The sequence below is a fragment of the Leguminivora glycinivorella genome, chromosome 20 (genome assembly GCF_023078275.1).
Source record: "Leguminivora glycinivorella isolate SPB_JAAS2020 chromosome 20, LegGlyc_1.1, whole genome shotgun sequence".
Taxonomy (NCBI): domain Eukaryota; kingdom Metazoa; phylum Arthropoda; class Insecta; order Lepidoptera; family Tortricidae; genus Leguminivora; species Leguminivora glycinivorella.
The window spans coordinates 10,069,791-10,082,399 of record NC_062990.1 but is presented as its reverse complement, the minus strand read 5'-3'; the positions used below and the strand labels follow the sequence as shown (position 1 = coordinate 10,082,399).

The window sequence follows — 12,609 nt, the reverse complement described above, 5'->3', positions numbered from 1 at the left end:
TTGATGATTCGAGTCGAATTTGTACGAACAACAAGATCAAACTTGTTAAAATTGAATCAGTTGAATCAGCCAAACATATGTTTAAAACAATATTTATCATGTTGTTTTTATAAAATCGACTTGTTGATTCAAATGACAAGTAACTTGTAGAATGTACACATAACAAAATCTAACTTGTTGTTTGAACTAAAGAGGACGTAGGCGCTATTTTAACCAAAAAACTTGTTGAACGAACATGATTACTGCTCGTTTTTTCTCTCAGTGTGGAAATGGAATCTTTTCTTTGTTGATCAAACATATGCAAGTATAAAAAGGTCCTTTTTAGAGTACCTACAGACAAAAAGGGTCGGCCCTTAAATACGGTTGAACGGTTCTTGTTACATTCTACTAAAAGAAATGAGTTTTTAACTTTTTAACCCCCGACGCAAAAACGACGGGGTGTTATAAGTTTGACGTGTCTGTCTGTCTGTCTGTCTGTCTATCTGTCTATCTGTCTGTCCATCTGTCCGTCTGTCCGTCTGTCCGTCTGTACGTCTGTCCGTCCGTCCGTCCGTCCGTCCGTCCGTCCGTCCGTCTGTCTGTCTGTCTGTCTGTCTGTCTGTGTGTGTGTCTGTTTGTGGCATCGTAGCTCCCGAACGGTTGAACCGATTTAGATTTAGTTTTTTTTGTCTGAAAGCTGAGTTAGTCGGGAGTGTTCTTAGCCATGTTTCATGAAAATCGGTCCACTATGTCGCGGTCGGGGGTTTTTTCAAAATTTTAATTTTGTGGTTAGGTTATCATACGTGTAGAAAATGATTAAAATGTTGCTTTCGTATAACTAGTGCCTATATCTAAGGATTTCTTGTTAAAGCGGAGTCCAGGCTCCCATGAGCCGTGGTATATGGCGGGAGTGCCTTATCATACTTAGGATTTGTGAGCGACTTGAAAGCGAAACGAACGCGTAGTGAGTTCGCCGCGAGTGCGTCATGACACGATATCTATTGCAATAATGTTTAAATCTTCCGACGGTGCCATTATTTTTGCTTGTCTATCTGCCCACATTCGTAGATAATAAAATTAATAAACTACTACAAATATCGACTTAAGCTAAAGTAGGCGCAAATGAATTTGCTGACGAATATACAGCATGACGTCTCAAATCTAGACGTGGCGAACTCGCTGCGCACTCGCGGCGAACACGCTTCGCTTTCAACTCGCTCGCAAATCGCATGTGTGATAATTGCGTTTTCACATTATCTGATTCGATATCGGATGTAGGACCGATATCCCATACATTCAAGCCGCCATCTTTGATTTTTGCTTTTGAAATGTGAAAACGCTCTAAGGCCCTAACGGAAGGAGGAGTAATGATAGATACCTGTGAGCAGCAGTCTGTAAGAACTGGCCATGTCAGGCAGCAGGGCCTCCCGGGTGGGGGGCCTGTGGTCCAGCTCCAGGTCGTGGTGGAACGTGCAGTTCTCATGTCCTGGAACAGAAAGAGAAGGGGTAAATGAGACGGTTCATAAAATGCAACTTTTCGCTATTTATAACGTCTTATTTGGATACGGGCCGAGTTTTGAACGTCGACCATTCGATTTCGTGAATTTCGTTCAATAATATCTTCACTACTAGTGATTTAAACTACCCAAACAGAATCAAAAACGAGTGGTCATTACTATTAGATTTGAAATTAGCCGTCCTTTAAAAAAAAAAATTGATGATTTTATCGTCTGGTTACAAGAGCTTCAAGCCAATTTTCCAAAAATAGCACGTCGTTTTCCACAGATTTTCGATCAGCGAATTCGTGCATTCGAAATTCAAAACTCGGTGCCCTGGCCCCGTAGCCGAATGGCATTTCTCCGACGCCAAACGAAAGCGATACGCCGCTGGCTCTGTCGCGCCAATACGCAAGCGCGATAGAGATAGATATCTACTAGCGCTTCGTTTCGTGAGCGTTTCGTGAGCGATTGTGCCATTCGGCTAGCCACCCTGGCCGGAAATGCCCATCGCTTACACTCCATCGAAAACGATTCGCAAACTGTCAGTGTTACACTAATATGGAAAGGAAAAGTGATAGAGAGCCTTTGGGTGAAGTCACATCTAGAGTTCGGCCGAGTTAAGTCTGCAAACATTTTAATAGCCCCGCCTCTGCAAGGGTTAAGTAAACGTCATAATTTCATCAAAATTTGACGTTTAAAATAACATCTGCACTGGCGAGGCTGTGAAATCGTTGTAACTCATCTCAGCAGGAGGACGATTTTTGAATCTCGCATACGGGATTTTGTCACTAAAATACCGGTTAAAAACCGGCCAAGAGCGTGTCGGGCCACGCTCAGTGTAGGGTTCCGTAGTTTTCCGTATTTTTCTCAAAAACTACTAAACCTATCAAGTTCAAAACAATTTTCCTAGAAAGTATTTATAAAGTTCTACTTTTGTGATTTTTTTCATATTTTTTAAACATATGGTTCAAAAGTTAGAGGGGGGGGGGACGCACTTTTTTTTCCTTTAGGAGCGATTATTTCCGAAAATATAAATATTATCAAATATTATCAAAAAACGATCTTAGCAAACCCTTATTCATTTTTAAATACCTATCCAACAATATATCACACGTTAGGGTTGGAATGAAAAAAAAATTCAGTCCCCACTTTACATGTAGGGGGGGTACCCTAATAAAACATTTTTTTCCATTTTTTATTTTTGCACTTTGTCGGCGTGATTCATATACATATTGGTACCAAATTTCAGCTTTCTAGTGCTAACGGTTACTGAGATTATCCGCGGACGGACGGACGGACGGACGGACGGACGGACGGACGGACGGACGGACGGACGGACGGACGGACGGACGGACGGACGGACGGACAGACAGACATGGCGAAACTATAAGGGTTCCTAGTTGACTACGGAACCCTAAAAACCGTGACTTGCTTATTATTTTCAGTGACAATTTTCTGAATTCGAACGCGTGAAACTCAAAAATCGGCCCGCAGTTCTCGAAGTTTGTACAAAAATTAAGGAAAAAGTTAAATTTGTTTTTTTTTATTCCTTTTTTGTTACCAAGATTTATTTCATGAATTGAGATTTTAGTTAGTTTTATTTGGTCATTAAGGTTCTCTAATATCTATATTTTGTTGACTATAACAATTATCCTGTATATATCTTACGAAAGTCGACTTATATCACTAGATGTTGGTAACAAAATAGGATCAATTAAAATTTGCTGACGTGGCTATGTACAAACATTTCGAGAACTGCTGATCTTGGATTACCTATAGCAGCATCGAGCAGCATTTTGTGTACATGAGAAATGGCCCGTTAGTATGAAGCCGCTTACGCATCGAAAACCTAAAAGCATGCGCACGCATTTTGCATCTACAAGTACAAATATACAGAGTGGGGCCTGTAACTAAAGCAAAAAATTAAACTGTAGGCTATTCTCCTTATAGTGATCAACATTTGTTCAGCGACTTTTAAAAATAACTTGTATTTCGATTTTTATCACCCTTGAAAGTTTTTTCTAAGAGGTAATGTATTGCGAATTCTGTTAAGTCTAAAGTGTGACAGACAACGTCAATGACAACAATAATGGCGTACATTGAAGCTAATATTTATTTTGTATGAAAAATTGAAAATTTAAAGACTTCATAATTTTTAAAAGTCACTGAACAAATGTTGGTCAGTTTAAGGAGTATAGCCTACAGTTTAATTTTTTGCTTTTGTTACAGGCCCCACCCTGTATATGAGCAGTAAATTCTAAACAAATTCGCTTAGCGTGAAATATGATACCTAGAAAGAAACATAAAACCAATATAGTTAGTTACCTACGTAATAACTGTACCTAAATAAGACATCTAGCATGTAATGATATTGGATATTATTCGTACCACAATATTCTAATTATATTACTGAAATTGCCTCTTCTATGCACATCGTTATGAGGACTTCTTTATAATACCTACTACTATTGTAATACCTACATATTACATATTGCACAGTGCGTTTTCACATTATCCGATCGGATGGAAGAATTTCAAAGGCAAGAATCAAAGATGGCGGCTTAAATGTATGATATATCGGTCCTACATCTGATATCGGATTGGATAATGTGAAAACGCACTTACTGTAATACCTATACATGATTATAATGTACAGTCAGCAACAAAAATATGAGCGAAAGTGTCAAAATATGTATACAGGACTACAGGACTTTAATGTGAAGACAATAAAGTCATGTAAGTATATGTATGGTATGGCCCTTTCGCCGTAGGTATCCTTGCTGCTACATAAGCAACATACATAGTTGTTATGGGTATACATAATGCATGTAATTTCTTAGATTGTCCTAAAATCAGATGGGGCAAGGGGGGTTACAACCGGGACCTCACAAAAACTTGTAGAAAGTCTTAAGAGTTGAATCCATACCAATATTATAAAATGGGAAAGTGCGTGTGTCTGTTTGTTTGTCCGTCTTTCACGGCAAAACGGAGCGATGAATTGACGTCATTTTTTAAGTGGAGATAGTTGAAGGGATGGAGAGTGAGATAGGCTACTTTTTGTCTCTTTCTAACGCGAGCGAAGCCGCGGGAAAAAGCTAGTATTTTATATAAGGTGGTTCAATGAAGTGATATTTTTTCAAAAAGTTTTTAGTGCTGTATGCCATTTCTACTCCAAAAAATGTGCAAAGTCAACGTGGACAGAGTTTATTGTATCTTTAACTTTGGGCAAAATTAGCTATTTCTTTTACTCCACCTAACCACCACATTTTCAATTACAATTGTCAAAGTTAAAACGGGACAGAAAATTAATCAAAAAATATCGTGTATGAATATTAAGGTAAGTTATTTTGATAGTCCCAAGGGTGCAAATGTTAAAACAGTTTTTTTAAATAAAATTATGAGATTATCAGTTTATGACGTTATGATACTTATACGGACAAGGCGACCAAAGCTCGCTATCAACTTGGTATGTTTAGGTATCTACTTATTTTATGGCGGTACGAGCTCGAAGATAGATAGATAGATAGAATACTCTTTATTGGCACACCTCAGCAAAACATACAGTGGAGACAAAACAAAAGCTTATATAAGTTAATATATAATTATTTATGGTAAATTAATCACCTTACCTGCCATAATAAACTGAAACTAACTATAACTGGACACTGCGCAAATAACTAAGACAAAAACATGAGTGACCTAAATATAAGCAGAAACTAACGGAACTGAATTCCCGAAGCATTATGCAATAAAGGATCCAAGTTACATGTGCTTGTCCGGCAAGGTTGGCGTTTTTAATAAAGGTACTTAAAGAAGAAATTTAAGCCTCTGGTTACAAAGTATGTATAACGAAAAGTTCGCATATTGAGTAACTTTTACTATGAAACTAACCGCAAAAGCGCGAAAAAAAAAAATCATAAGTTTAATAATAATAACACTCACACACTAAATGTGCTATTTTATCGTAATGTATGATTATTTTTTCATCACACCAACTGATAAAGGCTTTCTTTGCTATTTGAAAACAGATAGCAAAATTGCATTTTTCAGAGTAATTTCATACAAATTTTAACTTGATGTCTAAAGCTGGGTGTTAGAATTCACGTATAAATGATGATTTCGAATCATAAACGTTAAATAAATTGAAGTATTTTATTTATTTTGATGTTTTACAGTTCATATTTTCATAGTGTTGGTGTGGTGAAAATTTTTGTGTTTCACTCGGTGGCAAAGTTTGTTTAACCTTCGTGCCTTGATCCCTCGCAACGCTCAAGATTCCACTTTTTCAATATTGGAATCTTTCGCTTGCTCGGGTATCAATATTGGCACGTGCGGTTAAACAACTACTTTGCCCCCTTGTAAAACAAATAACTACCTATTTCTGTTTGAAAATATGGTATTTCTTATTTTTTTAACAGTATAAAGGTATAAAAATGTATAAGGACTAGCCAAAGAAAAGGTTAGCAACGTGTCTCTATTGTCTCTAAGCTACTTTAAAGTGTGCACTGAAACTACGCATTGAGCTTTTCTGGAGTGGCCTCAAAATTTAAGTGGACACACCTTTATCTTTCGGTAGACTACAGAATTTAAATCATAGAGACAAGTGTTGATGAAACCAAAACAACACGATTTTAAGCGTCAATAATGAAATGTCAATTGTACGTAAACAATATACACCTGTTAGATATAAATCTATTCATTTACATCAATTAAAAACATGCCATTTAGTGTAATAAACTCCGTGACCCGGATTTTTTGTGTTTTGTTAAAATAAAGATTAAAATTAAATATTATGCAACGAAACTTTTAGTAAGCCTTCTTAAATGTTAAAATAATCCACCAATAGCGTATGCGTCGCGCTCTCGACATGTAAAGGCGGGGTGTCGCTACTCTTGAGAAAGGCTCTCGAAATTGAGCCAAAACATGTCGAACGCTATATCGACTTAATACGTGAGTAACCCGCTTAAAATATTTTTAAATATGTATGAGTCTCACGGGAGTTTTATAGTTAAAAATGCATAAGTGTTGGTCACTCCGTGTCTATCGGTCTGTCTATCTGCTAATAAAAGAGTATAGTTTGAAAATCAATTGATTGCCTGTTATTAAAATTGATGCAAGCATATGCTCGAATAGTTGTTATGTTATTAGACTTTACTCAATACTTACTTAAATTACTGGTAAACGTACTGTTTTCTAAAATATGTCATGATAAAAAAATATGCTGCTAATTCCAGGCAAACAAAGTCACGGCCATAAGCTAGGTCGGTTTTAGAATGAATAAATAATAGTTATTTGTTATACAAGGGGGCAAAGTTGTATTTTAACGCCGAGTGTGGAATTGAAAAACGAGCAAGTGAATGGATTCTATAGTTGAGAGTAGATTCTAGAGTTCGAGAATAGAATCCTGAACTTGCGAGTTTTTTAACACACGAGAAGTAAAATACATTTGCACCCGAGTGTAACACAAAACTTTTCCCCTCACTATAGCGAGGAAACTACAGCGCAAAAAATGCGTTTATCACTGCTTCCAGTAGTTCCACAGGTGGTAAATCATCTTTATTACTAAATTCACCTACTTTTATCAATTTTAAAGCAGTTAATTTGACTTTATTCAAGGTCAAATTACTTTACCCACTAGTGGATAAAATACGTTTTTACCCGCTGGTATTAAAGGACAAAACACGTGTTTCCGAGCTAGTGAGGGGAAAATATTATTATGACATTATTATACAGATTGGCGGTAAGCTAAAGAAGGCCTGTATTGTACCCACAATACAAGCGCAATACATATCGTTGTCTGAGTACCCACTCAGACAACGATATATATAATACTAGCTTTTGCCCGCGGCTTCACTCGCGTTAAATTCGAAAATTGTGGAATGCTCCATACAAACATCCACCCCCCATTATAGGGAAGTGGGGAGTTAGAAACAAACAAAAAGTAGCCTATGTCACTCCCCATCCCTTCAACTATCTCCACGTAAATCACATCATTTCGTCGCTCCGTTTTGCCGTAAAAGACGGACAAAGTGGACAAACAAACAGACACACACACTTTCCCATTTATAATATTAAGTATGGATACATAGAAAAAATCCATAGGTAACTCAGATCCGATCACTGAAAATATTTTTTCAGTACAGATGGTGTGTTTTTTACGTATTAGTGCGAGAAGCGGTTCATTATATGACAGGTCGAAACTTCGAAGGCTCATCTGTACTGGAAAACGTCGTTCGATACACGTGCGAAAAGGGAATTTCCTTTTTTTCGCACTTGTATCGAAATGTACTATTAATACAAACCAGGCGTTGTAGAAGTCCTAGGTGTCATCGGCGTCCCAGGCACCTCGAGTTCACTCTCGCCATCCGTCATATGGAAGCTCTTTAGCGCTTCAGGTGTCTTCTTGTACTTCGAAACGAAACTTTTCACGCTATCCCCGTTCTCTTTATCCTCTGAGATCGAGTTTCGGATGGAACGGGAGGAGACCCGGCGGATTAGGGATGAGGGGGGGACGATCGGTTGGTCGTCTTTTCCGTTCATATTTGACATTGCATTAACCTAAAATGATTTTTCGTTAAGTTGTTTTCTTTTTGAGATATGTAGATGTACTTTTGCGGATTGCTTCAAATGTGTTTTTTTTTTGTTTTTTTTTGCATTAACTTAAAAAGCTTTATTGTTTTTTTTTAGAAAATGAAATGTATTCTTTTGAGAATCTTATTAAAATAACGTAACGTAAGTTTTTGTAACTTAATTTAGTATGTTTTATGTATTTTGTCAATTATTTTCACATATTGAAGTAGTAAGATCAATAAAAAGCTAGTTTTTTGTCCTTATTTTATAATATTTTACTTGTTATTGAGCACGATTTTTAAAACAAACACTATTAAACAATTAAATTTTATAGGATATTACCTGTCATAATTTTTATGGTTTAATTTTCCTATTTTACAATACGCGTGTAAACTATGAACTGCAAACAGTAACTGGCAACAATTTAAAGTTAATTTGTCATGATCTGACCTAGAGGTTATCTTCAGTTACAACGTCCGATAAAGCTGTTTTCTTTAGGTTAAACATCAAGTCATAATATAAATTATACAACCTGTTTTTATTGATTTCCGTTAACTTTAAGGGAAGATTTTTTAGGTTAAATACAATTAATTTATTTACTAAATTAGTGTTTTAACTCTTACCGATACTGACTAAATAAGTTTGATGACAGCCTTAAGATAAGTGTATCAACCTTTGCTACTTCCTAATGTGCCATCAGACACTTGATACTGTCTTTCATGATACTTTTAAGGCTTTTTCGCACCCTATCCATTTATTTATTATGCACTAGCTTTTGCCCGCGGCTTCGCTCGCTTTAAATTCGAAAATTGCGGAATGCTCCATAAAAACTTCCACCCCCCATTTTGGGGAAGTGGAGGGTTAGAAAGAGATAAACTATGTCACTCTATCCCTTCAACTATCTCCAATTAAAAAATCACGTCAATTCGTCGCTCCGTTTTGCCGTGAAAGACGAACAAATAAACAGACACACACACTTTCCCATTTGTAATATTAAGTATGGTATGGAAGTATGGATGCAATCGTAAAAATCATTTTTCACGAATTTACGAAAAAAAAAAACACGGTGTATACGGTGTAAACCGTCGGGGCGGGGTCGGTTCCGGCGGCTATCATTTTATGATGCATTACAAAATGAACGATTTGAAACGTTACTTTCGTAAACTTGAAAGACAAAGATTTCCCTAAGGGCCCCGTCAAGTCTTCGCATTGACATTTTTTTAACAATTATTACGGATTAATCTAACTTTTTTTTTCTCAAACGGAGGTATTCGTTATAGAAGGTTTTTTATGACTTTCATGATATGCAATTTCAGACTAGATTTAAAAGAAAAACTATATTTAGATTTTTTTTTCGTAACTATATTTAGACTCTTGGCACATTCTTACTATGAAATTATGGCAGAGAGTATTTCTAAATGGTTGTCATAATTTTATTTCACTGATTTTTCATTTGTTTACATTAAATTGTGATATAAACTACGACATTATTATCTCTGCCCGAGATACTTGATTTTTTCCTAGTCCGGGCGCACGAAACACTGCAGCACTGCACGTAACATAAATGAACGCATAAATTTAACATTAGTAATATGGTATTTCAATAATTAATTCCTAATATTTATCTAAAGAATTAGGTACTTATCTAAAGAAGTCTTTGTGGTGGTCATGGTAATTTTTAATCATTATACAAAGTAGATTGACCTCTATATGTTTTTTAGTACATATATAAAATATTATGTATCTCGATCTCCTTAGTAACCAGTTTATGGCTAAGATTACTTGAATTAGCGGTACATGTGTATAAATCTTATGACCTTTGGGTTCTTAGGTGATAAAAAATCTGTCATGTTCTGATGAGGAATGTCAAATGGATATTTTTTTCACATTCTACACTATTTCTACTTCGATGATCACATTTCTGTTAATCGATGTATTTTTTTGTTCTACATAAATCAGATTTATAGGTCATCATTTGCAAAACATAACGCTATCGTTATTTAAGTTACGCTTATCGGCTTGTTTCTGCAAACTATTATCACTTTGGCTAACCCCCCAGGAAATTACCACGTATTTAATTTCTTCGCGTGATATATTACGTATGTGCTCGTAATTGACAACATTTCATATTTTTGAGTACTACTTTTTATTGTTTGGTTTGAAAGAACTCAATACTAAAAGATACACGTATTTTTTTATTTTTCCAAAAACTGCTATTTTAATGAGAAATTCCCTTTTTATTACTGCTTCGAGCAGAAAGAGCGTAAGTTACAAACGTCAAGACACAGCTTCGTGACGTCACATGTGTTGTTTCATACACCTAAGAAAACGACATAATCATTCCTAAAAAAAAAGTTTTAACAGTCAGCTTAAACAGTCCGGTATGTCTGACTGTCAAGTGTCACTGTCAACCACTAGTGAATGACTACGAATCATAGACTAAGCCATGATTTTTTTAATATCTTTGCTACAAACTGTGATAAGTTTCACTGTCAAACTCAAGTGACATCCCAACTGGAAGATTTTTTTGATATAGTGGCAGCTTTAAATCAGCTATTTGACGTCACTTCCCCTTTAAACTATTTTTAAGATTTTTTATACTAAAAATGCGAAAAAAAAAATTAAAAAAATGATTTATGTGATCTACAAGCGTATATCTCGAAATGGTTTTCGATTTAGGGACATTGAAAAATTTGAAACGTTGTCAATTCTACCTCTTCAATGGCATAATTGCATAACTTGACGGAAGTAAGTCGACCTTGCACGTACACTTTCTCATGTAGGTCAACGTACCTGCAAGGTTGGGCTGACCTTACTGGACCGGGGTCCAAAACAGACAAAAATTGCATCATATTTTGCATGGACTTTACTCTAACATTCATTTGGATCCAGTTATAAGATTGTATACCTACTTAATGTGACGAATGTGGCGTGTTAGAAGATGTTTACCATGTTATAATGGAATGTGTCCGAAACGAAGCTGCTCAGATTCAACTGGCTTATTCGGGCCATTCTACTTATACTATGTTTGATGTTGGGGGCTGCAACAGCGTTCCGGCTGCTCCGCTGTCGGATGCCGCCACTGCGCCATTGCAGCTTGTGCGTAAGGCTATTTTTGACAGAATAAGTCAATTGTAAGACAATAAAATTGTATGTTGATTTTTACTGAGCGACATGTTCACTTCGCTGACAAGATCTTAAATAAAGATTTAAAAAAAGATTGTATACTTGTATAGCCTCTGACATCTACCTACAATATATTACGTTGTAACGTAGGTACCTATCTAATGAGGAGGCACACTGACGTTTTATCCCGCCAGGCGGCGCCTGTGCAAGTCCCCAGGCATGCCACTGTCATTCATATATGTGAGAGATAAAAAAATATCATCTTCTCGCTCTCACGTATGAAATTCTTTATCTGAGCAATGGACTAATAAGGTGGCGCCATCTGTCATAACCTTTGAGTGTGCCTCCTCATTGTTCTAAGATTAATATGTCACAAATTATCTTTAATGACTTTGCATTTATTTTGTTAGATAGGTATATTCTGTTAAACAAGTCTGTCAGTAAATAAGAACTGAGAAAACTATAGGTATCCTTTTCTCTAGCACCCTAAAGAAAAGGATGCATATAGTTTTCTTTGTTCTTATTTACTGACAGACTTGGTTGACAGAGTATATATAGTTTTCGTTTCCTTTGTTTGTGATAATACATTTTTGTAAAGTAGGTACTTATTTTATAAAGAAAGGTCCCATACTCTTTTATGGAATTAGAAAATCGTGAATTTAACTTTTTTTTATACTTATCTTTTTAAAAAGTGTAACTAGTTACGTTTACAGTTCGTATAACGTGTAAGAGAGAAATTAACTAAGAATAAAAATCGGTAGTATAATATTACAGAAAAAATATTTGTTTTAAGTTTTCTTTTCGATCTGCATAAAAGTGAGCGACATTAAATTGTTTGTGTTAACAAAACGAGGTAAAAAGAAAGCATCGAAAGTGGACTAGTCCACTTTTACTTTTAATTTTAACGCGGATTCTGAGTTAATTAATCCATTTAAAAACATATGAAATGACCATAGACCACATTATTTTTAATGAATATATTGAGAGATAAAATACTTAATGGAAAAACAAATAAGTACATTTTATTTTTTACGCTTTTAGTTTAATGAAAATCTCAAATCAAGGCTCGGAAAAATGCCTGTCATTCAGATAGTTTCTCTCTGTTACGTTCAACATTAAGCTCATATAAAAGATAAATAATAAAAAGTTTGATCGAGTTTGAATCATTAGCAACATGCTTGTTTTTAACTTGCTCTAATAAAATGAAAAAAGTCTGATATAGTTTTAGTCGTTTTTAAAACAATTCACCAGATCGTAAAAAGCTTAAAATATGAGACTATTTGGAATCCTGATCCAATTAGAATTCTAATTAAGCTTTGAATTAGAATATTAAGTAGGTATGTTCTAATCTAAGCCTTAAAAACAAAATAATACTGTAGGCGTTTCTACAGTATTATTTTTGTGTTTTTATATCAATAAATTTATATTAAATACT

General features: G+C 35.5%; 1 protein-coding gene across 5 annotated transcripts in view; it reads right to left on the bottom strand.

Annotated features, from left to right (window-relative positions):
• Window positions 1–12,609, bottom strand: part of LOC125237008 (GTP cyclohydrolase 1) — a 48,049-nt gene that overhangs the window by 3,660 nt on the left and 31,780 nt on the right. For 2 of the 5 annotated variants that reach the window (XM_048143923.1, XM_048143922.1), the window contains exons 2-3: window positions 7,781–8,036; window positions 1,358–1,465 (exon numbers count right to left, since the gene is read on the bottom strand). In XM_048143923.1, coding sequence (XP_047999880.1) covers window positions 1,358–1,465; window positions 7,781–8,036 — 364 coding nt within the window. Of the gene's footprint in view, window positions 1–1,357; window positions 1,466–7,780; window positions 8,037–8,390; window positions 8,443–12,609 lie in introns of those variants that run through there. The other 3 variants (XM_048143924.1, XM_048143926.1, XM_048143925.1) reach the window with 3 other exon arrangements.